At 42.4% G+C, this 25,196-nt stretch overlaps 3 protein-coding genes and 1 pseudogene across 3 annotated transcripts; 2 read left to right on the forward strand and 2 right to left on the reverse strand.

Annotated features, from left to right (window-relative positions):
* Positions 1-2,216: 2,216 nt before the first annotated feature.
* On the reverse strand, positions 2,217-3,573 carry LOC143412394 (TOG array regulator of axonemal microtubules protein 1-like). Its single transcript, XM_076880152.1, has 6 exons — positions 3,566-3,573; positions 3,405-3,510; positions 3,067-3,305; positions 2,816-2,971; positions 2,459-2,718; positions 2,217-2,250 (listed from the first exon to the last, which is right to left on the reverse strand). The coding sequence occupies exons 1-5, from the start codon at positions 3,571-3,573 to the stop codon at positions 2,577-2,579; spliced, it is 651 nt and encodes a 216-aa protein (XP_076736267.1). The 3' UTR covers positions 2,217-2,250; positions 2,459-2,576.
* LOC143415035 (uncharacterized) lies at positions 3,540-6,747 on the reverse strand. The gene is made up of 6 exons (XM_076880364.1): positions 6,436-6,747; positions 5,974-6,213; positions 4,909-4,985; positions 4,370-4,700; positions 3,908-4,147; positions 3,540-3,750 (listed from the first exon to the last, which is right to left on the reverse strand). Exons 1-6 carry the CDS (start codon positions 6,533-6,535, stop codon positions 3,623-3,625), a joined length of 1,116 nt encoding a protein of 371 aa, XP_076736479.1. The 5' UTR covers positions 6,536-6,747; the 3' UTR covers positions 3,540-3,622.
* Positions 6,748-9,891: 3,144 nt separating this feature from the next.
* On the forward strand, positions 9,892-25,057 carry LOC112430465 (kinesin-like protein KIF1B; annotated as a pseudogene).
* On the forward strand, positions 12,359-17,059 carry LOC112430354 (leucine-rich repeat-containing protein 31). The gene is made up of 6 exons (XM_076880365.1): positions 12,359-12,503; positions 12,773-12,868; positions 13,632-13,734; positions 14,060-14,224; positions 14,369-14,524; positions 14,798-17,059. Exons 2-6 carry the CDS (start codon positions 12,851-12,853, stop codon positions 15,253-15,255), a joined length of 900 nt encoding a protein of 299 aa, XP_076736480.1. The 5' UTR covers positions 12,359-12,503; positions 12,773-12,850; the 3' UTR covers positions 15,256-17,059.
* Positions 25,058-25,196: the final 139 nt, after the last annotated feature.

A 25,196-nucleotide genomic window follows, 5' to 3' on the forward strand; every position in this document is an offset into this window, starting at 1 on the left:
CGCAGGACCCGGCTCACCAAACAACCCCTTGTCCGTCAACTGGACACACAGGAACTCCCTAAGCTCTTTCTTCTTCGCAGGACGCCTGTCTTTTTCAGGCTCTTCTCCACAGGACGCCTGTCTTTTTCAGGCTCTTCTCCACAGGACGCCTGTCTTTTTCAGGCTCTTCTCCACAGGACGCCTGTCTTTTTCAGGGACAATCTTCACCCACAAATTCATAAAGTCCTTGTGAAGGGTCAGTTTCTCAATGATTGTTCGCCCATGGTACCTGTGGAAGATTACAGTTGTCATTAATTTTCATTAATTGTGTAAACTCACAGAAAATAAAACATTGATGCACTTCAAACCCATTTAAAAGTACCCACCTGGCTTCAGGTGCAGCATCCCCTGACATTCTAGAGGCAGCAATTAGAAATCTTTCAGTGAAGGTTCCTGTTTTCAGGGTGACGGCTGCTCCAAGTTTGTCAGCCAGCTGGTGCAGGTGTTGAGCCGTGCTATTCCTCACTGCAACACAGCGATGGCTGAGCAAGGACAATATTAGACACACAACTCAGTGAACATGATCTCTCTTTCATGTCTTCTAATAAAATCACTACAGCTTCTTCTCTCCTCTTACGTCAGTCCTGTGTTAAACAGAGCGCTCAGAATCCGTCCATGGCTGCAATTTTCCACCATGGCATCAAGCGCCAGATTGACCTCCTGATGTAGAAAGTTGTTGTTGGTCATTGCAAGCTTCAGCAATAGAGCTCGGCCTGTTGTTTCAACTTCTGGGTCCATTGTTCTCTGGAGCTGAATGTAGAGCTCATTGATGGCATGTATGGCCTCAAAGGCTATTGATGAGCGTTGGTTTTTCACCTAAAATGTGAGTGAAAATCATCAGTTGAGGCTGTAGTATGCACTTGAAGGGAAACTAGCTGCATGAAACACATATAAGAAACATAAAGTGTGCAATACCTCCTCAATGAGGACCAGACACACTTCATGTAGTTTAGTCTTCAGGATGTCCGAGTGGTGCTTTGCCAGAGACTGAATAGTTTGCAACCCCTGTCTTTATTTCTTTATTTACACAACACAACATTGAACACGACTTCAGGAACACCACAAATAACACAGCCACATTATGCAGCACTGTTTCTGTGCAGTATTTAATGTCTCCTTACTACGTTTCTTACCAGTCGTCTGAAGACAGCAGACTAAAGCTGTGGGACAGGCTCTCTACAGGTGTAGCTACAGGCGGGAGTTTGACCCTGCTCTCTCTTGGATTATTCTGACTGCACTGACTGTCTGCTTTCTTGTCTGATAATCAACGAGGTTAGTAAAAAGAAACTGTCATTTCTTCTAATTCGAAGCATGATGCAGTGATTAATTGTTCATTAAAATCTTTTTAAAAAATCTCTTAATTTAAAGTTTGATTATTCAGCATCTTCTACAGTTACTGAGGAAAACCACTTACCGTCTATAGGGACGACTTTTGCACGGCGCAGCAGCGTCCCAGGCCGAGGTCCTCGTTTTTGCGGTATGGGAGGGAACTGTTGGAGGTTTTGGAGTCAAAGGCTTTACTGCAGTAAATGTTTTGGTTGGTACTGTGTGTCCAGGTGAGGTTACAATCCCATCCTGGAAATGCTGCAGTTTTTCCAAAATAGGCCCAAATTTGTCTTTTGCTGTCAAGACTCTTATTCCACGAATGACCTTCGTGTCTGTTTAGACAAAAAAATAACTAAATAACTACAAATTGACATCTTACAAAAACAACAATAAACATTTTTCTTCCTGATTTTTTTTTCTTCAAAAAAGCATATAAAATGAATGGACAGCAAGAATGTGTAATTTAGCATTAAAATAGATAATCTACAGTGTCAAATTTTAAAATCTAAACTAACTGATTAACAGCAGGTGTAACCACTAAAGAAAAGCATCACCTTTGAACCGACCTGCTCCTGAATGTTTAGCAGAGAAAACAGGCAATTGCGATGGACAAGCTGCTCGAGGAGGTGGAGGAACTGGAGTGAGCGGTGTCATCTCAACAGGACTAACAATGAAAGGAATGGCCCTCAGATCACTTGGTGTGTGTGTGTCTGCAGAGCTGAGGCTACTCAGACTTCTTTCAGGGTCCTCCTGATTCCAAAAGGGGTCATCCAAACAGTTCCAGCTTCCCTGGACTATCTCTGGAGAGCCTGCGCATTGCTCAGGTAAAGGTGGGAGTTGCACAGCATAACCTCTGGGTCTCTGTGCGATATGCAATGTGTCTGCCTGTTGAAAGAACACATTTGTCTTACTGCTCTGAGCTTTGTGAAAGTCCAGGATCCTGGACTCTGTGGTGAAGCGCTGACAGTTGCTCTGTCTACAGTGACTTACACAAAAATTACACTGTGCAAAGCAGCAAAATATAACACATCTCTCAGAAACATTTACATTTGATCAGCAGAGAAGTCAAGAATGAGTATGTTTAGTTACTTACATCTCCACCTGTGCGTCCCCTTGTCCGTCAACTGGACACACAGGAACTCCCTAAGCTCTTTCTTCTTCGCAGGACGCCTGTCTTTTTCAGGCTCTTCTCCACAAGACGCCTGTCTTTTTCAGGCTCTTCTCCACAGGACGCCTGTCTTTTTCAGGCTCTTCTCCACAGGACGCCTGTCTTTTTCAGGGACAATCTTCACCCACAAATTCATAAAGTCCTTGTGAAGGGTCAGTTTCTCAATGATTGTTCGCCCATGGTACCTGTGGAAGATTACAGTTGTCATTAATTTTCATTAATTGTGTAAACTCACAGAAAATAAAACATTGATGCACTTCAAACCCATTTAAAAGTACCCACCTGGCTTCAGGTGCAGCATCCCCTGCCATTCTAGAGGCAGCAATTAGAAATCTTTCAGTGAAGGTTCCTGTTTTCAGGGTGACGGCTGCTCCAAGTTTGTCAGCCAGCTGGTGCAGGTGTTGAGCCGTGCTATTCCTCACTGCAACACAGCGATGGCTGAGCAAGGACAATATTAGACACACAACTCAGTGAACATGATCTCTCTTTCATGTCTTCTAATAAAATCACTACAGCTTCTTCTCTCCTCTTACGTCAGTCCTGTGTTAAACAGAGCGCTCAGAATCCGTCCATGGCTGCAATTTTCCACCATGGCATCAAGCGCCAGATTGACCTCCTGATGTAGAAAGTTGTTGTTGGTCATTGCAAGCTTCAGCAATAGAGCTCGGCCTGTTGTTTCAACTTCTGGGTCCATTGTTCTCTGGAGCTGAATGTAGAGCTCATTGATGGCATGTATGGCCTCAAAGGCTATTGCTGAGCGTTGGTTTTTCACCTAAAATGTGAGTGAAAATCATCAGTTGAGGCTGTAGTATGCACTTGAAGGGAAACTAGCTGCATGAAACGCATATAAGAAACATAAAGTGTGCAATACCTCCTCAATGAGGACCAGACACACTTCATGTAGTTTAGTCTTCAGGATGTCCGAGTGGTGCTTTGCCAGAGACTGAATAGTTTGCAATCCCTGTCTTTTCTTAATCCTGAATTTACACAACACAACATTGAACACGACTTCAGGAACACCACAAATAACACAGCCACATTATGCAGCACTGTTTCTGTGCAGTATTTAATGTCTCCTTACTACGTTTCTTACCAGTCGTCTGAAGACAGCAGACTAAAGCTGTGGGACAGGCTCTCTACAGGTGTAGCTACAGGCGGGAGTTTGACCCTGCTCTCTCTTGGATTATTCTGACTGCACTGACTGTCTGCTTTCTTGTCTGATAATCAACGAGGTTAGTAAAAAGAAACTGTCATTTCTTCTAATTCGAAGCATGATGCAGTGATTAATTGTTCATTAAAATCTTTTTAAAAAATCTCTTAATTTAAAGTTTGATTATTCAGCATCTTCTACAGTTACTGAGGAAAACCACTTACCGTCTATAGGGACGACTTTTGCACGGCGCAGCAGCGTCCCAGGCCGAGGTCCTCGTTTTTGCGGTATGGGAACTGTTGGAGGTTTTGGAGTCAAAGGCTTTACTGCAGTAAATGTTTTGGTTGGTACTGTGTGTCCAGGTGAGGTTACAATCCCATCCTGGAAATGCTGCAGTTTTTCCAAAATAGGCCCAAATTTGTCTTTTGCTGTCAAGACTCTTATTCCACGAATGACCTTCGTGTCTGTTTAGACAAAAAAATAACTAAATAACTACAAATTGACATCTTACAAAAACAACAATAAACATTTTTCTTCCTGATTTTTTTTTCTTCAAAAAAGCATATAAAATGAATGGACAGCAAGAATGTGTAATTTAGCATTAAAATAGATAATCTACAGTGTCAAATTTTAAAATCTAAACTAACTGATTAACAGCAGGTGTAACCACTAAAGAAAAGCATCACCTTTGAACCGACCTGCTCCTGAATGTTTAGCAGAGAAAACAGGCAATTGCGATGGACAAGCTGCTCGAGGAGGTGGAGGAACTGGAGTGAGCGGTGTCATCTCAACAGGACTAACAATGAAAGGAATGGCCCTCAGATCACTTGGTGTGTGTGTGTCTGCAGAGCTGAGGCTACTCAGACTTCTTTCAGGGTCCTCCTGATTCCAAAAGGGGTCATCCAAACAGTTCCAGCTTCCCTGGACTATCTCTGGAGAGCCTGCGCATTGCTCAGGTAAAGGTGGGAGTTGCACAGCATAACCTCTGGGTCTCTGTGCGATATGCAATGTGTCTGCCTGTTGAAAGAACACATTTGTCTTACTGCTCTGAGCTTTGTGAAAGTCCAGGATCCTGGACTCTGTGGTGAAGCGCTGACAGTTGCTCTGTCTACAGTGACTTACACAAAAATTACACTGTGCAAAGCAGCAAAATATAACACATCTCTCAGAAACATTTACATTTGATCAGCAGAGAAGTCAAGAATGAGTATGTTTAGTTACTTACATCTCCACCTGTGCGCTTTCTCTGAATCAAATCTTCAAAGCGATGGAAAAAGTTATCTGATGTCTTTTCAGACATGCCTGAGATAAAAAGTGAACAAATTGTTTAGAAATAGAAAGTTAGTGAGTGCTGCTCAGTGTGTGAGTGGCAAGTTCTAACTGAGCTGCTCAGTAAATAACTGTTATGATGTGGAACTCACAGAGCATTTTTTGAAAATATTCATATATATACACTATTTTGTGTTTACAAAAATATCAGACATGTCTAAATCAAAGGCAGCTTATGATCTCTAATTATGATCTTTAATCAACAAATTTAAATAGACGTCCTAATCACAGCTTCTAAAACTAGACAACACTATACTGATAAATTCATATAAAACAGCAAAAAGGAGATAAAAGCACTGTCATAAATAGAGAAATAAGTACAGTAAATAAATAAATACAGTTTTTAAAAAATACAGAAAAAAAACATGTGTCATTTGTTACAACGACAACAAAATAGCAGCTTGGACAAAGCTGTTTCTTCAAGCTTCGCCTGCATTTAGGGGCTGCAAACCTCTGTCCCACAGGAAGAAGCTGAAATCCTCCAATAAGGGGTGGGAGTCATTTAAAGTAGAGTAACTCATCCTCTACAACTGCCTAGTATTCAAGGACTCTATGTTAAGATGCTCTAACATGGTACAGTACCTTCAGAAACGCCTCAAATTTCTTAGATACTGAAAATTAAATCTCTTCTCAGGAACCTTTTCTCCATTCAGTAGAAGTAGATCTAGTATTCATTTTAAAGTTCTAATGAAGACAGCAGACTAAAGCTGTGGGACAGGCTCTCTACAGGTGTAGCTACAGGCGGGAGTTTGACCCTGCTCTCTCTTGGATTATTCTGACTGCACTGACTGTCTGCTTTCTTGTCTGATAATCAACGAGGTTAGTAAAAAGAAACTGTCATTTCTTCTAATTCGAAGCATGATGCAGTGATTAATTGTTCATTAAAATCTTTTTAAAAAATCTCTTAATTTAAAGTTTGATTATTCAGCATCTTCTACAGTTACTGAGGAAAACCACTTACCGTCTATAGGGACGACTTTTGCACGGCGCAGCAGCGTCCCAGGCCGAGGTCCTCGTTTTTGCGGTATGGGAACTGTTGGAGGTTTTGGAGTCAAAGGCTTTACTGCAGTAAATGTTTTGGTTGGTACTGTGTGTCCAGGTGAGGTTACAATCCCATCCTGGAAATGCTGCAGTTTTTCCAAAATAGGCCCAAATTTGTCTTTTGCTGTCAAGACTCTTATTCCACGAATGACCTTCGTGTCTGTTTAGACAAAAAAATAACTAAATAACTACAAATTGACATCTTACAAAAACAACAATAAACATTTTTCTTCCTGATTTTTTTTTCTTCAAAAAAGCATATAAAATGAATGGACAGCAAGAATGTGTAATTTAGCATTAAAATAGATAATCTACAGTGTCAAATTTTAAAATCTAAACTAACTGATTAACAGCAGGTGTAACCACTAAAGAAAAGCATCACCTTTGAACCGACCTGCTCCTGAATGTTTAGCAGAGAAAACAGGCAATTGCGATGGACAAGCTGCTCGAGGAGGTGGAGGAACTGGAGTGAGCGGTGTCATCTCAACAGGACTAACAATGAAAGGAATGGCCCTCAGATCACTTGGTGTGTGTGTGTCTGCAGAGCTGAGGCTACTCAGACTTCTTTCAGGGTCCTCCTGATTCCAAAAGGGGTCATCCAAACAGTTCCAGCTTCCCTGGACTATCTCTGGAGAGCCTGCGCATTGCTCAGGTAAAGGTGGGAGTTGCACAGCATAACCTCTGGGTCTCTGTGCGATATGCAATGTGTCTGCCTGTTGAAAGAACACATTTGTCTTACTGCTCTGAGCTTTGTGAAAGTCCAGGATCCTGGACTCTGTGGTGAAGCGCTGACAGTTGCTCTGTCTACAGTGACTTACACAAAAATTACACTGTGCAAAGCAGCAAAATATAACACATCTCTCAGAAACATTTACATTTGATCAGCAGAGAAGTCAAGAATGAGTATGTTTAGTTACTTACATCTCCACCTGTGCGCTTTCTCTGAATCAAATCTTCAAAGCGATGGAAAAAGTTATCTGATGTCTTTTCAGACATGCCTGAGATAAAAAGTGAACAAATTGTTTAGAAATAGAAAGTTAGTGAGTGCTGCTCAGTGTGTGAGTGGCAAGTTCTAACTGAGCTGCTCAGTAAATAACTGTTATGATGTGGAACTCACAGAGCATTTTTTGAAAATATTCATATATATACACTATTTTGTGTTTACAAAAATATCAGACATGTCTAAATCAAAGGCAGCTTATGATCTCTAATTATGATCTTTAATCAACAAATTTAAATAGACGTCCTAATCACAGCTTCTAAAACTAGACAACACTATACTGATAAATTCATATAAAACAGCAAAAAGGAGATAAAAGCACTGTCATAAATAGAGAAATAAGTACAGTAAATAAATAAATACAGTTTTTAAAAAATACAGAAAAAAAACATGTGTCATTTGTTACAACGACAACAAAATAGCAGCTTGGACAAAGCTGTTTCTTCAAGCTTCGCCTGCATTTAGGGGCTGCAAACCTCTGTCCCACAGGAAGAAGCTGAAATCCTCCAATAAGGGGTGGGAGTCATTTAAAGTAGAGTAACTCATCCTCTACAACTGCCTAGTATTCAAGGACTCTATGTTAAGATGCTCTAACAGTACAGTACCTTCAGAAACGCCCCAAATTTCTTAGATACTGAAAATTAAATCTCTTCTCAGGAACCTTTTCTCCATTCAGTAGAAGTAGATCTAGTATTCACTGGAGGTACCCAGGTCCAAGAAAAAGCTCAGAGGGGTCAGGGCCCTCTCTATTGCTGCTCCTAATCTCTGGAACAATCTGCCCCAGCACATTAGGCCCCTTCACTGTCCACTTTTAAAATGCGTCTTAAAACCCATTTTGACTCCTTGGCATATGACACTGTATGACCCTGAGTTTATTGTTTTTAATCTATTGTACTCATTTTATTGTTTTTAATTCTAATGATCATTTTATACTTTTTATTTTGGGCTATTTGTGCTCATTTTATTATTTGCTGTCACTCTTATTTATTTATTTTGGGTAAATCTTTTTATTCATGTATCATTTTTGGCATGCCAAGTGTACAGCACTTTGTGTTCAGCTGTGTTGTTCTGAAAGTGCTATATAAATAAATTGCTTGCTTGCTACAGTGACACATGCTGGGCAGTTTTGTGGTTAAGCCTTTCTCAACCCCGAGGCAAGTTATTGAAATGGCAACGGGAGGAAACAACCCGGCAAAATAACACATGACAGCGAGATAAATTTATATTGGCATGTGTATTCAGAGTGTTACCACTATTCTAGGATTTCTATTGTCAGAATAATATTTGTGACTTTAGACCTTTATTTAAACTGTAGACTTGCTTGAACTTAAGAAAGTAGAAGGTTGGTTTGTTATGCTTCAAGGTTGGATTTTATTAATGAAAACATTAAAGGGAAAAATGTTAACAAGCAAACAAACCTTACTAAAAATGTTCATGTTATTCATTGCATTATACAACATAGTGAAGAAAGCTGCAAGCTTGACTAAAATTCAAGTATTAGAGAGCTCCATTAGCATCTAGTCTGGCTTCACTCTACAAGCCAGGACAGGTTTGCGTGACTGGAGGCTCAGACTGTGTATGCAACCCATAAAACTGGATGGAGCATTGTTTGACATATAATATTAATTCAGCAGTGGAGTTCTCTGCCTGGGCATGACTGACATTTATGAACATCGCTGTGAGGCATTTTATCACTCTTGGAGCCATATAGAAAATATTGCAGCTCCTCTCCCTGTCAGATAATGGCACTAATTTCACCAGCATGGTTTAAACCTCTGTGACTGCTGAAGGGCAAGAATTACTGGTTCTTTGTGCGTCTTAATCCTTACCAAATAATGAGAAAAAGTCTGTCATTTTTCACGGCTTATAATTCAAAAGGTGGGCTTTTTCAAACCCCACATTAAAACAAATGTTTCTTTTTTTGGCATGTATTCATTTATTTATTTATTTTTGATGCATCATTCCAAAGTAGTTATGCAATATAGAAAAACATCTGCAATGAGGTAACCAAGAAGGTCACCAAGGGACAGTCGCCATGGCATTTTGTCCTGATTGTGTCAAGAGCGTGGCTGTAAGCATAAAGGAAGAAAAATTCCATCCATCCATTCGCTTCCGCTTATCCTTTTCAGGGTCGCGGGGGTCACTGGAGCCTATCCCAGCTGTCATAGGGCAAGAGGCAGGGTACACCCTGGACAGGTCGCCGCTCTATCGCAGGGCTAACACATAGGGACAGACAACCATTCGCACTCACATTCATTTGCACATTCACACCTAGTGACAATTTGGATTATCCAATTAGAGGCTTGTTGCTACCTAGTTAGCGATGCTACACACCTGTTACTGTGTATTTTTCAATGATTCAGCACTCCTTGGATTTTTAGACAGTAATGAGATCATGTGCACACTCCACAGAGGTCCAGAGTCCAAATGTGACCTCTAGCACCAAACGCTTGCTGCAGCTGTTGGTGTCAGAGGTGACACACAAGGTATCAGGTTTTCTGTGTGATTACTTTTTCATATAGGACCAAGTATGTTTGGATAGCGTTTTGCCCTTGAAAACTGCCGTTGAATATTAGACATTGTTGTCTAATGTTATAAATGTATTGATGTGAAAGGTGTAAGTGTGACAAATATGGAATAAGATAGGAAATGAGAAAGGAGGCAAATACTTGTTGACAGGGCTATAGTCTGTAAATGGTCTTCTTTTGGCTATAGTAGATCTTTTACTTGTTCCTTTTTTAATTGTTTGTTAAAATAGTTTTTTCGATCATATTGAGTATAGAGGAATGCAACTGTGAGCTTTAGCAATTAGCCCGTTTCAACAGGACCGTGATCCCGATGTGTGAGACAGCAGGGTGCTGCCACTGGTGTTGTAATGTGTGATTTAGTTCCTCCTAACATTTCAGTTTTCTTCCAGTATCTATCCTCTGTGATTACTGGCTCTTTAGACAGATTTAATAGAAGTGTGTGAGCTATTGGCTCAGTATAAAGGGTCAGTAGTGTTTTCATGTCACCTATCCATCCTCCATTTAGTCACCCAAAGCATGTAGTAAATACTGCTCACTTTTATTCACCTTCTCTTAAATCCAGAAAAATTCCCACTTGTTAACGTTGAGTGTGTGTGTGTGTGTGTGTGTGTGTGTGTGTGTGTGTGTGTGTGTGTGTGTGTGTGTGCGTGTGTGTGTGTGTGCGTGTGTGCGTGTGCGTGTGTGTGTGTGTGTGTGTGTGTGTGCCAGTTGCAGCCTCCAAGTTGAACACCATCACCAAATCCAACCTGGGTCAGTGTGTCAGCAAGTACGACCTGCTGGTCTGGTTTGAGATCAGCGAGCTGGAGCCCACTGGAGAGTGAGTATCCATCTGGAGTGTTATATTCACGCACAAGCTTTAAAGGAACCATAAAAATGATCTCCAGGAAGAATATTATAAGTTGGGATGTTGTGTCACCTCCTCCCTCCATGCACAGGTACATCCCAGCCATCGTGGATCACAGTGGAGGCCTGCCCTGTCATGGTACCTACCTGCTGCACCAGGTACAGGATTGGTGCACATGTTGTTTCCTTATTACTCACACAGTGGTAACTGCTTCCTTTGTACACAGTTGAATATCTTCTTTTAAAGCGTAATGTTGCTCTAGCTGTGCTCACTGTGATCCTGAGCTCCTGTTATGTTTGCTGCAGGGGATCCAGCGGAGGATCACAGTGACCCTCATCCACGAGAAAGGCAGCGAGCTCCATTGGAAAGATGTTCGTGAGCTGGTTGTAGGTGAGCAGCCTGCCTTTAGGGTCTAGTCGTGCTATACCTCTGTGTAGAAAACAAAACCCCAAAGCACCGAAACAATGTTTTATAGTGTTTGTGTGCTTTTGATAGAGGAAGACAGGACAGAACATCATTAAAGGGATTTGACTTTGTGAGATCACCCTGAAAACGCACCACTCGGTTCACTCTGAGATATTTTCAGTCTGGAAAGATGAATCTGTCGGGCTTCAGGCTGCTTCTCACTTTAAGCAGTTCATGCTGTAGCTGATGGACCAAAAATGACATTTGATATTTTAGACATTCAGCTGCTGACTCTGAAGCCAACAGGCTCTTGAGTGTGGATGATTGTGTTGGTACTGGATGCTGTGATCAAACAGCTGTTCTGATCTGTCTTCATTCATGCCTGTTGTTATTAAGCCTCCTAAGCTCCAAACCAGTAAAAGCAATCTTTGGAGGCAACACCCTTTTTAGTACTTTGCTGTATTTGTTTGTGATTGTGTGACACTGAACCACAGTGCTATGTATATCCTCTGTAACACTCAGACGTTTCCAGATCAGTGTTTCCCCCTCAGCTGTTTCTCACTATAGAGTCTTTCCTCTGTAACAATGAGGCACCAGCAGAGCATATCTGGCTCCCAGTCTGTGGCTGATAGTGCCCCCTGCTGTTAATAACAGGAACAGTGTAACCTTGTATGGAGCTCATAGTGATGGTCTGAAGATTGCTGCTGCAAGGCAGTAATTTGTATCCATGTGTGCTGTCTATTCTGAGCATATGCAGTTATGTGAGCTCTCAGGTTTTATGTATCAGGACATAATTAAAAACAATCAGGTCCTTAGTAGGTCTTAATATGAGGTAAATGCAACCTCAGATGAACAGCACAGAACACATTATACCAGGTCATTATTTATTTAACACACACTGAGCCGAAATTCAGATGTTTCAAAAACTAAGACATCCAAGACTATTTCCATAATTATTTAAGAGGGTCAGTATTAGCCAAGTGCTAATCAAGTGCACTAGATCATCAGTAAGTGTAACCACTACTGTCAGTTTGCTGGTGTGGCGTATTCAGGTAAGTGGTAACATACTGAGGAGGAGAGAAGCAGTTGTTGATACCCATGAATGTGGGAAGGCTTTGAAGTCGATCATTTTACAGCAAGAAAGATTATTCGCAAGTTAAAAAATCAAAAATTATCTTATATCTTATCTAACTATGAAGATGATGTTCTGGATAATCTCTACATGGACTTTTGGTATGTGTTTTACTATAGAAGATGATCAGTAATCTGTCTCATTCTCAGGTTTTGCAGCTAAACTCATCTGATTTATAACTAATTTACAGATAATCTGGGATGGAACAGATGTTGACCTGGATCCTCAAACTCCTGGAAAGCCACTGACAGGTCAAAATAAGTAAGCATATAAAACATGAAGTGTTTGTGAGGTTCATCTGCAGCACCTTTGTCTCTGTGAAATGTTTGCTAATTTAACATTTTCCCTCCTAAACAGGAAGGAGTTTGTGGAGGCCTATGTGAATCATGCCTTCAACACATCAGTGGAGAATCTGTTCCAGGAGTTCAAGCGAGGCTTCTTCCTGGTGTGTGAGCAGGATTTGGTGAGGCTGTTTTGACCAGAGGAGCTGCAGGGAGTGCTGGTCGGCCAGGACGTGCATGACTGGGAAAAGTTCAAACAGGTACAGTCAGCCAAACAGACACAGGCTGTAGTTTCACAGCTGTCCTGTAGCACAATAACTGTGTACTGCATACTGTCAAAAGCATTCAGTCGGCTGCTTTAACACAAATATGAACTTGAGTCACATCTCAGTCTTAATCCAGACTTTTGTATGATAGTATAATATAATAGTCAGCCCACCCTTCGCAGCTATAACTGCTTCCACTCTTCTGGGAAAGCTTTCCACAAGGTTTAGGTGTGTTTATGGGAATTTTTTGACTATTCTTCCAGAGGTGCATTTGTGGTGTCAGACACTGACGTTGGAGGAGAAGGCCTGGCTCACAGTTGCTGCTCTAATTCATCCCAAAGATGTTCTATCAGGTTGAGGTCAGGACTCTGTGCAGGCTAGTCCAGTTCTTCTACACCAAACTCACTCATCCATGTCTTTATGGACCTTGTATTGTGCACTGGTGCCCAGCCATGTGCACACATGCCCACACTTTACACTTGGCACAGTGCAGTCAGACAAGTACTTCTGGCAACCACCAAACCCTGACACATCCATCGGATTGCCAGTCAGAGAAGTGTGATTCGTCACTCCAGTAAACACATCTCCACTGCTTTAGAGTCCAGTGTTGAGATGCTTAAATCACTCCATCTGACGCTTTGCATTGTGTTTGTCAGTGTAAGGCTGGGATGCAGCTGCTCAGCCATGGAAACCAATGAAGTTTGGACATCTGTAACAACAGCAGACTGCAGATATTGGTGACTTAAGTGCACTATGAGCCTTAGCATCAGCTGACTAGCTGTCATTTCCAATTACTTCCACTTTGTTATAATATCACTAACAGCTGACTATGGAATATTTAATAGCGAGGAAATTTCATGACTGGACTTGTTGCACTGGTGCATCCTATCACATTACCATGCTGGAATTCATTCAGTTCCTGAGAGCGACTCGTCCTTTCACACATGTTTGTAGAAGTAGTCTGCATGCCTAGGTGCTTGATTTAATACACCTGTGTCCATGGAAGTGATTGGAACACATTAATTGAATGATTTGGATGTGTTAGGGAATACTTTTGGCAACATAGTGTATGCCTGACCTTACAAACTCTATGATTATAACAGTCATTTTCACTGTTTTCAGAACACAAGTTATGGTTGGAGATATCATGACCGCCACCCCACCATACAGATGTTTTGGGAGGTATTTGATGAACTAACTGAAGAGCAGAGGAAAGATTTCCTTCGTAAGTACTTGCTGAAGCCTCCATTATGATATGTTACTGAAATCACACTGTATCATATAAAACATTAGATTTTTCTGCGCTTTACCAAGATACATTAGAGAGCAGCATTGTTCTGATTAATATACTGTAAAGCTGCTTCTAGCTGGTGGACTGAGCCGCCTCACCTTTCACCTGGCTCACGTCACACACCTGGAGAGACTCGACCTCCACCTGTGTTGCCTCACGCGAGATGATCTAGAGGCTCTGAGTCAGTTGCTACCAATCTCACACGCCGGACACTAATCGCATGCTCGCTGCAGCAGTCATGTGACTCGTTGTTTTTCAGTCCAGGTGCTGCCCTCTCTCACTGCACTGACCGAGCTTGATGTGTCATCCAATAAGGAAGTGGGAGGTGTGGTCCACCTGCTGGTCTCCGCCCTCCCTGCGACACAAATGAGGAGGCTGCCATTCAACAGCTGCTACATGAGCAACGAGTCCTTCACTGCTCTGGGTAACACACACACACACACACACACACACACACACACACACACACACTTGTTTATTTATAGAAGTTTTCCTTCAAGTCATTCTCCCTGAATACCTCTTCCACCCTCTAGCCTGAAATGGTGAAAACTTTGTGTTTATGCATCAGCCCTGGCGGTGTCCTATCTGCGCACGGTGGATATTTCCTGGTGTAAAGTGGTTGGCGGTCACTTGGCGCTCCTGCTGGATGCTCTGCAGCCATCAGTCGTCAGCGAGCTCCGTCTTTGCAGCTGCGAGCTCACCACTGATGACATGCAACATCTGGGTAACTAACACACAATGACATTATACTTTTTCTTTTTTGGTCTGTAGTGGATCATTAGGCTGCATAAATGTATATTAAGACAAGTAAAGCCTGAAGGAAATTGATATTTCTTTCATTTATTTCATGCTGCCAGCATCTGTAGCTGTCGTATAAAACAAAACAATGAAACTATTCGGTGTTATTTTTGTCTCCATCAGAAACATTGTGAACAAAACAGTAAAGTGAACAGGCATAAAGTGATCAGTTATCAATGGGTCCTCTTCCTCTGTGCAGCTGCCGTGTGCAGACGGGGCTGTCTCTCCTCACTCCGTGCACTGGATCTGTCCTACAACAGCTTGGTGGGAGACAACGGTTGGTGCAGTCTGTTTGCAGCAGGAGGTCTGGGCTCTCTGGAAGACGTGGATGTCAGTTTGCGACCTTCAACCTCTGCTCCGTGCTCAGCCTGGCTGCCCGCTCTGCTCCGAGCTCTGCCTCAAATGCCGGCGCTGGCTCGACTGGCCATGCAGAGGTGGACAGCTGACTGTCAGGAGAGAGAGCAGCTGAGGTACTGTCTGAAAAAGAGGAGCGTCCTGCTGGAAAGGGATCCAGATTTACAAGACACATCATCAACATGTAAAGGGAACAGTCAGGAGAGCCTAGAAGAGAGTCAGCCTGAGGAGATTGGAGTGGACCGCACTGGAATTTACTGTCAAAGAGCGACCCACTTTGTTGCTTTATTATTATTTTTTTAAGTCTCTGTTACCACAAGAAGGTCAGTGTTGACGTCAGCTGCATCACGTCTGATGTAAACTGTGTCACACGTGATGGTTTCAGGGAATACTGGGAACTTACAGAGTTAAGCACAGCTGGTGTGGGTTATCATATTTGTCGTCTCTCACCTTGGCTGCAGGGTCTGGGTCTTTCGAATGCAGCAGTCCTAACACTTGAGACACACATGCCGAGAAGTGGGGATACCTGGAAATGGACAAAGGCTTTCAGCAGAGTTTTAAAGCAGCTATTCAGGAAAAGAGCTGTGAATTATCTGCATACCTTGTTAGGTAATCAGCTATTTTGGGGTTCTTTAACAAATCAACCAAAAGGTCGACTGAGTATTTTCTCGTCAGAGTACCTTCACCGTTCACGATGATGTTGAGCACAAGCTGGAGCGTTTGATGGATGTTCTTTGCATCAAAGAGCTACGAGGAAATCCCAGAGAGTAGAGACAGGATATTATGTGAATCAGCATGAATGTTGTTTGTTGTTCAACAGATAAAAACAAGAAGAGAAAATAGAAACAAAGTAAAAAAGGAACAATTGTTTCTGCCGTTAAGAAAAAAAAATTGAGTCATGGCAGAGACCTGCAGAAGTCTTGAGTCTCATTTGATGACATTTTGTCAGATTGCCTTGTAATTTAAAAAAAACAAAACTGTTTTTTGAGCAAAAGTTCTCCAGGTTTTTTTGGAGTTCTTTCAAAGTTTTCTTATTTTTGGACGTTAGCTGCTTTTTCACTCTTTTTCAGTCCAGTCTGTGCATCTGAACATTTACAGAAAGATTTCTTTGTTTCGTCTTTAGACACTTTGTTAAACGCAGATCCCAGCAGAGTTCGCCTACCTTCTCTCCAACCTTCTCAGGTTTTGTGGATATTATACATGGTTATGCTGAGAATATGTCGGCTACTTTCCACTGGAAATGCCTTTTGGTTAAACTGTCAGCGAGGAATTTGCACTGTTACATTTTTATATAACTTTAATGCAAAAAAAACAGCTGCTTGTTTAAGTGAAAATACACTGATGGGGTTTTTTTCTATTCATGAACAGGAGTGTGATCAGTTTAATAAAAGAAAAAATAACCATAACCAAGATATGAGGGGAAATCTTGGACAAATACAAGCAGACTGGAGCAGCCAGCGTTCAAAACACCGACGTTCAAGGTAACAGAAGGTTCCCGAGCCACATCCACCCAGCTGGTTTCTGTGTTTCTTGTGTATTTGTGTACACTGTGACTTCATGGCTGTCTTGGGCTCCAGCTCTTGTTTTGGTGTCTCATTAATTTGATTTAATGTCCTGCTTAGTGATAACATCACTCTTGGCCTCCCTGCACTGGCTTCCAATTGAATTTAGGATTCATTTTAAAGTTCTTTTATTGGTTTTTAAATCTTTAAATGGTCTGGCACCTGCTGAAGCCCTATGTCCCCACTCGTTCGCTCCGGTCAGCTGAGCAGCTGTTGCTCTCAGTCCCCAAATCACGGCTGAAACTGAGAGGAGACCGAGCGTTCTCTATCGTGGCTCCTAAGCTTTGGAATAATCTTCCTCTTCACATTAGGCAATCGACATCAGTGCTGGTTTTTAAATCCAGATTGAAAAAGCATTTTTATTCACTGGCTTTTGACTCAGTGGTTGACTGACTTGTATTTTATTGTTTTTCGCTATGTTTATTATTGTATCGTATTTATTATTCTTATGGTATCTATTATGTTTCTATTGTTCAGCAGTTTGGTCAGCCTTGTGTGTTTTTAAAGTGCTATATAAATAAACAATGATGATGATGATGAACATAGTAACGTGTGTTGGGTTGCTCTGTCTTCAGACTCACTGTCAGACTGATTAGACAGTGAGTCTGAAGGTGAGAGTCCTCACTGCCCACGCATGTCTTTGGGTCTGACCAACACCGTTTCCTGTGTGTCATTCCCCCCTCGCCTTCCCCCCATCCGTCCTGTCTGCACTGACCTCTCCAATAAAGACAAAAGGCCTCATTTTCTGAAACTCTTCCTATCCCATCACCTTGCGAAGAATCACTTCACCATGTTGATTAATAAGGACGGTGGGAATGGTTTGAAGTCTCGTCACAGAAAATGTGCCAAAGGCAAAGAATCTGAGCTTGAAATAAAATGAAATGAAAGATCAGCCCCACACAGGGGTTAAATTCAGATGGAAACTCTTATCACACAAAGAGAACAAGCGAATAAATATATCTGAGTGTGGCCCCTCGACTGTCACAGTGTAGCTGACATTTGATCTTATCATGTGTTAAAGCTATTTTAATTACTGAAGAGAACCAGTGTCAAACTCAGCCCAAGTATGGTTGTACGTTAATCCTTAAAGCAACAACGTTTTTAAAGTTGCAGCGTCATTTTTACACCACACCTAAAATCCCACTAATCGTCCGGGCTCTTCACCCTATGACCACACGCTGGGGTATCTAACACCACATGACCCAAATGGAAACTATGTCAGCTGAAAGAAACCCATCGAAATGTGCAACACTTAAAACTTTGCCTGATTGGAGCATGGCTTCAAATACAGCCCTGAAAACAGACAGGCGGTCGTTGGCATTTCGTTACAAAGTTTCCTTGTTCAAAACTTCTGCTTCATTATAACAACCGAGTGACTGGGATCTACGAGCTGAGCTTGTGTAAGATGTCTGACACTGGAAGCCCAGGTGAGCGGCCATGAAACATGTTTAAAGAACGGCAGCTGTTTTATCATAATTCTGTGGAGAGCTTCATCCTAATGAGGGCTCATGTCCTGAGCAGGGATGCAGAGGAGGAGGAGGAAGGTCCTGGACACATCAGTGGCTTATGTGCGTGGAGAGGAGAACCTGGCCGGCTGGAGGCCCAGAGGAGATAGCCTCGTCCTAGAGCACCAGTGGAAGCTGGAGAAGATGGAGCAGCTGCAGGAGGTGGGGCCTTAAAAGATTCATAAAGAAATAAATCTGTTTAATATCATTGAGGGAAAAATGACTTTTCAGCTCAAAGACCAAAGTGCTATTCTAAAAAGTTTTTTCTTAGAGTACAGACTTTACATGACTAACCTCCCCTCTTCTCCCCACCTCACATTCGCCCCCATCTTTCGTCCAGGTGGAAAAGACCCGTCACCTTCTGGGAGAGGCGGCTCCCGTGGGAACAGCTCCCACCACCAAGTCCCTAAGTGAGTCTCTGTCCCCCAGCGTGAGCTCCGGCACTCTGTCCACATCCACCTCCGCCTCCTCGCAGATCTCCAGCACCACCTTTGAAAGCGTGAGAAGGAGCTGGCCACCAAGGTGAGAAAAACGTGGGCTTAGTGGGCGTTCTTGTTGCTGCCTTCTTCCTTCTCTGCTCGGAGCTGATCGGTCTTGTTCCTGTTGTGTTGTAGTGCCTGCGCCTTCTGACACACACCTTCAATACTGAATACAAGCAGCTGGTGAACAGCATCAGTGACTGCAAGGTGAGAAATAATACAAAGAAATAAAAAAATAGCCTTTCTGTGTCACATCAGGGAGTTCCTATATTGACGTCTACCTCATCCTGCTGTTGTTTCACTTCAGCTTTCTCTCATCTCACCGATCGGACGTGATCCATCCGTGACGAGCTTCAGCAGTGCCACCCTCACCCCTTCCTCTACCTGCCCCTCTCTCTCGGACTCGCGCTGTGGCTCCATGGGCCAGAAGTAAACATATTTTTAGGAACATTGACCTCGATCTGCAAACGGTTATTGACAGGTTATCTATTTGATTCTAACTTGGTGTGATTTGTGTTAAAGGACCCCTGAGAACAGCTCACGTGCCTCCAGTCCCTCCTGCTCAGACTGTGAAAACTTCCCGATGGTTCCCACTCTGGAGACCTCCTACCTTGCGCGGGCTGCAAAAGAACGAGTTCCTGAACTTGGTGCCTGATATTGAAGAAATGCGACCAGGGTGAGTAATGCCATATTAACCCAAATACTGTCACTATGACATGTGTCTCACAGACCAAATGTAAGTCGACACTCATGTTCTCTAGTTCAAGCAGAAATGATGTGGATCGATTCAAATTCCTGAGCCTGGATGATTTCAGCTGGAAACAAACCAACTCTGCTTCTTCTTCAGATAATTCAATTCAATTCAATTTTATTTATATAGCGCCAAATCACAACAAAAGTCACCTCAAGGCGCTTCATAGATACAGAGAAAAACCCAACAATCATATGACCCCCTATGAGCAAGCACTTTGGCGACAGTGGGAAGTAAAAACTCCCCTTTAACAGGAAGAAACCTCCAGCAGAACCAGGCTCAGGGAGGGGCGGGACCATCTGCTGCGACCAGTTGGGGTGAGAGAAGGAAAACAGGATAAAGACATGCTGTGGAAGAGAGACAGAGGTTAATAACAGATATGATTCAATGCAGAGAGGTCTATTAATGCATAGTGAGTGAGAAAGGTGACTGGAAAGGAAAAACTCAATGCATCATGGGAATCCCCGGCAACTATGCAAGTTGTAAACAGTTGTAGGATTAAAGATTATTGAATGTACAGAATGATTATTTACACAGAGCTATACAGTAGTGCAGTTAAGATAAGTGAGGGTGTAGATAGTTTCTACAGAGGCTATATAAAGTGCTAGTGGTTGTGAGTGGTGGTTCACTCCATGTTATTATTGTGTGTTTGAGGGTACAGTTGTCCATTGTGGGGGTGTGTATGTTCAGTGCATGAGTTTAACGTGGGTCAGATGTCAGGAGGCAGAGTTCAGGAGTCTGACAGCTGTGGGGAAGTAGCTGTTCCGGTACCTGGTGGTCTTAGTCCGGAGGCTCCTGTGGCGCCTCCCAGAGGGCAGGAGGGTGAAGAGTCCATGTGATGGGTGACTGGGGTCTTTGATGATTTTCCCAGCCCTTTTCAGACACCGCTTCCTGTAGATGTCCTTTATGGCAGGAAGTGGTGCTCCGGCGATGCGCTGGGCAGTTTTCACGACCCTCTGCAACGCCTTCCGGTCCGAGGCAGAGCAGTTCCCGTACCAGACTGTTATACAGTTGGTCAGGATGCTCTCGATGGTGCAGCGATAGAAGTTCACCAGGATGTCTGAGGACAGGTGGTTCTTCCTCAGAGTCCTCAAGAAGAAGAGGCGCTGGTGAGCCTTCTTGACCAGCTTGGAGCAGTTGGTCGTCCAGGTGAGATCCTCGGAGATGTGGACTCCCAGGAACTTGAAGCTGCTCACACGCTCCACAGCCGTCCCCTTAATGTGGATGGGTGGATGTGGGTCAGCATTCCTCCTGTAGTCCACGATGAGCTCCTTGGTCTTCTCGGTGTTAAGCAGCAGGTTGTTTGTGTCGCACCACTCAGCCAGACGATCCACCTCCTCCCTGTAGGCGGCCTCATCGTTGTCACTGATGAGGCCAATCACCGTGGTGTCATCTGCAAACTTAATGATGGTGTTGGAACCATCAGCAGGTCTGCAGTCGTGGGTGAAGAGGGAGTAGAGGAAAGGGCTCATCACACAGCCTTGTGGTACACCGGTGTTCATTGTGATGGTAGATGAGCAGTGGTTATCCAGCCGGACATGTTGGGGGCGGTTGGTCAGGAAGTCCAGTAACCATTTGCAGATGAGGGAACTGATGCCCAGGTCTGTCAGTTTCCTGATGAGTTGTGAGGGGTGGATTGTATTGAATGCTGAACTGAAGTCTATAAACAGCATTCTGGCGTAGGTGTTGTTGTTGTCCAGGTGTGAGAGGACAGAGTGCAGTGCGATGGAGACTGCATCCTCTGTGCTCCTGTTCTGGCGGTATGCAAATTGGTGGGGGTCCAGGGTGGGGGGGAGACAGGATTTGAAGTGTGCTAGGACCAGCTGCTCTAAGCACTTAGCTATTTACAGTTCATAACAAGAGACAAGGCACCATTTCTCTCCTTTGTGTTCCAGTCATCACAGCAGATTAAACTTTTAAAATATTTGCAAATAGTATAAAGAAATATATAAAGAAGTAAAACACTAATTTATTAATACTTAGAAATACTAAAACTTACATTTGTCAGCAACTGCTGCCATCTGAACCGAAACGTTACAAACCAGCTTACCCACAATCTGTGTATTTTTCTATGCTGGCTACTTAAATTGGCATCCAACAAGCTATTTGCTTTAATCTTTTATTAGACAAAGGCTGACTGGTTAGTTCAAGCTTCAACTGCATCCAAAGGACTGAAAATGTTTTAACACAGTGACTGAACTTGATTGAAGTCTCCGTAGTTTGTTGAATCTGTTTCGAGTGACTTATTTTCACAATTCCAGGAATTTTTAAAAGGCACCAAAAAGCATTACAACGCTGAGCTCGAGTCTGTGGACTTCAAAGGAAATGCAGAGGAGGCCAGGGTCCACATCAACAGCTGGGTGGAGAAGCAGACACAAGGTAAGCATAATGTAACTTTAAATGATCTCCACTGTAAATCCTTGGGGATCAGTTGTGTTGTGTTCAGTTGAGACATTATTACCGGATTGTCCACCGTCCACATTATTTTCTGTTTCCAGTTCTTCCAGTCTAATTTCTATTCAGTATTAAGCAGCACTATCTCTGGGTTTTACTGTTTGGTTTCATGCTATTAATAAAACCATCACAGCAGTATGTTGCTGTAAATAGCAGGCCAATTCTTCTATTCTTATTATATTATGTGATGGGTACTTCTACTTTGATCACTTGTGTCTTTAACATATTTTTATTTTTCAGGCCCATTTAGGATTGGCTGCTATTGATTCTATATCTTTATATTATCTTAAGTGCAGCAGGAAATTCATTCATTGTTTTTATAAAAGCGCGATACAAATACAGGCCATTTATAAATCTACCATCTATAATAATAGGATACAAGGACTTTCTATGAGGGTTATAGGACTGTGGTGCCACCTGCTGGAAATGAGACAATCTTAATCCCAGTTGAAAGAAGACATTATTTTTGTAGGAGCCATTTTTGGGTTGATACCTCATGTTGCCGCTAGAGGTAACCTTTTTAAGTTTTTTCTTTTTTTTTTTAAACTTTATTTAACAAACAATGAGTATACAACATACGAACAGATGAAGTATACAAAACAACAGAACATGAACACAAAAAGCCAAGAGTAAAAGAAAAAGGTAACAATTATAAGAATACACATACATGTATTGTTTTGAGAGCCTTTGTGTTGGTGGAGTCTGATATTGATTGTATGTACATTTCCACATCCTTAAAATAATGACAGAAATATGGTGTTTTGTTAGTAAACTTACATTTATGGATAAAAAATGTAGCTAAAAGTATGAACAAATTCATCATAAAAAACATTTCTCATACTTCTTGGGGAACTTAAACAAACAGAATAAAACATTTTCCCATCGTAAAGAAAACTCCCTTAAAATATGGACAATAACAAACCTGCTAAATTCCTTCCAGAATCTCTGTGTAAAAGAACAGTACCAAAAAAGATGCGTCACAGTTTCTGGATGATCCCCACAGAAAGTACAATTAGTATTTATGTCCCTTTTACATTTGACCATGTAGTGACTGGCTGGATAACATTTATGTAGAATTTTAAATGAGACTTCTTTCACCTCATTTACAATCAAATATTTATGGGGGACCATCCAGACTGTCTTCCACTTGATATCTGGAACATATCGGTTCCAATAAGATGTTATATATGGGAGAGAGACGATATCTTCTTGGAATAAACTACGTATTCTCTTATTGCTGTTACCAAGTTCCTGTGAAAAGCAGATTTTTCCTATTGGTGACTCAGCTGGATCAGGGAGAGTGACTGAGGCAGATATTGAGCTGTCAGTGTTTTTATATAACATTAAAGTCCCTGAGGGTGTGGCACCAAGCACCACTGAGGATTCCACCTTTTTAAGTTCCTGTATGGTAGGTTTATGTAAGGTATTTAAGGTGGACGCACGTAATCAGCGTCAGGTGTGTTGTTAATCATAAGAAGGCAAAACGTTTGTGACCGCTGCGCTTTTATCTTAAAATGTTTGGAACAAAGACCAAAAAGGACAAGATAAGTACTGCTGGAGTTATTGGACTGTTTAATTAATTCATGCATACCAGAAGCATCGCGTCACCCCCGCTAACAACCACCTCAGTGGCTTCAAGCCTACGCTGTCTACTACCCAGCTGCAAACGGAGCAATCGAACGGTTTCATCGTGCCCTCCGCACCTGTATCCAGACATCAATCCAGCAGTCGAAACCATGGAAGGCGACTGTGCTGGATTGGCTTCAAGTTTACTGTGCAACACCGCATGCAACTACTTCCCTCTACTTCCCTCTCCCTAAGAACTCCTGTGTGGCAGGAAGATGCGTACTATACTGGATGTACTCCCTTTGCCTCCTGCTGTGTCTCCACTGGATACGTTGCACGTCACTCAGTTCAGAAATATCAGTTGAAAATGCAACGTTACACTGATGGTAGGCGTCACGCACGGAAACCTTCTTTTCTACCAGGAGAGAGTGTGAGGATAAGGAAACCCCACCATGTTCCCAAAGGACATCCCAGATTTACCCCTCCTGTAACAGTAACAAAAGCCAAAGGCTTGAATGCCTTCTTGCTGAGTGATGGAAAGAGTTGGAATGCCACTCATCTAGCACGCTGTCGCCCAGTGACTGAAAAGAACGCTGACACTGTGTAAAAGTAAGTAAAGTGTAAAGTGAGCTTGTTAGTCCCCATAGGGAAATAATTCCTCTGCATTTAACCCATTCACCCAGTGAAGCAGTGGGCAGCCACCAGTGCAGCGCCTGGGGAGCAGTGTGTAGGGACGGTACCTTGCTCAGGGGTACCTCAGGGTAGCCGTTCAGTGGAGTCGAACCCCTGACCTTCCGATCATGGGGCCACCACTCTACCTACTGAGCTGCTAGGCTGCACCACACTCAGACTGGCTCACCTACTGCCAGAAGACTGCCACGCGTCAAGTACAAGCCTCGCTGGCACAAAGACTATATTGTAGCATAATAGGTTGCTTGAAAAAGAACATTAGAGAAATGTTATTACTTGTTCTATCTTGAGTTTAAAAAGAACTGATTTTCTGCCACCAATGCACTAAGAAAAAATTGTCATGGAAAAACTGGAATAATAATTTCTTTTCATTTTACGTAGGAGTGCAATATAGTTTCAGGCTTATTAAACTTTGCTAGTTGTAGTATTCTGATGGTATAACTATTGCGACATTTAAGTTCACAAGTGTATGTGTGACTTGCTAAACAGTGAATTACTTTATTTCTGTACTACGCTATTTGGTGAACTCTTTTCATAAAGAGAGAGGAGATGTTGTCCTGTAATGATCGTACCATATTGCACCACTAGAGGGTGGTGTCGTGAAATAAGAGTAAAGTGGAGTTGGAAAAGTTTTAGAGTTAGAGTATAGTTAGATGGCTAACTGATAACTTGTTGTGTCTCCCTGTTACCTCTACGATGTAAAGTCTGTGCTGAATTCATTAAAGAGCACTGTTCCTTTATGAGGACTGGTTTATTACCGGCCGCTACTACACTGTTCTTTAAGGATGTCTGCATTTCACACAACTGTCTAATAGGATAAAATAATTGACATTGTATACCCAAAGGTCAAGTCTGGATAAACGTGTATATGATCTCCAACTTGAGTGCAAAGCCAAGGCATATAATTGTGGTGTGTTGCTCTAATTTGTTTCCTCTCTGTGCAGGGGGATGACTGAAGGGATCACCTTGCTAATCCTTGCTGTCCAAACTGGCCTCATTGAGCTGCAGGTCATCCACAGAGCCTTCCTCCTCTCTATCATCCTCTTTATTGTTGTTGCTTCCATCCTGCAGTCCATGCTGGAGATAGCTGAGTCCTAGCCCTGGGAGCATCTAGAGGCAATTAAGATAATATACCAAAGACTTTTTTCATGTGTTTATTTTTAAGAAAACTCTGTGTCCCACTGTTTGTTTTATTTTTTACTGATCATAAACAACTATTAATAACTATGGGCAGTTA

Source organism: Maylandia zebra, linkage group LG23 (genome assembly GCF_041146795.1).
Source record: "Maylandia zebra isolate NMK-2024a linkage group LG23, Mzebra_GT3a, whole genome shotgun sequence".
Taxonomy (NCBI): Eukaryota; Metazoa; Chordata; class Actinopteri; order Cichliformes; family Cichlidae; genus Maylandia; species Maylandia zebra.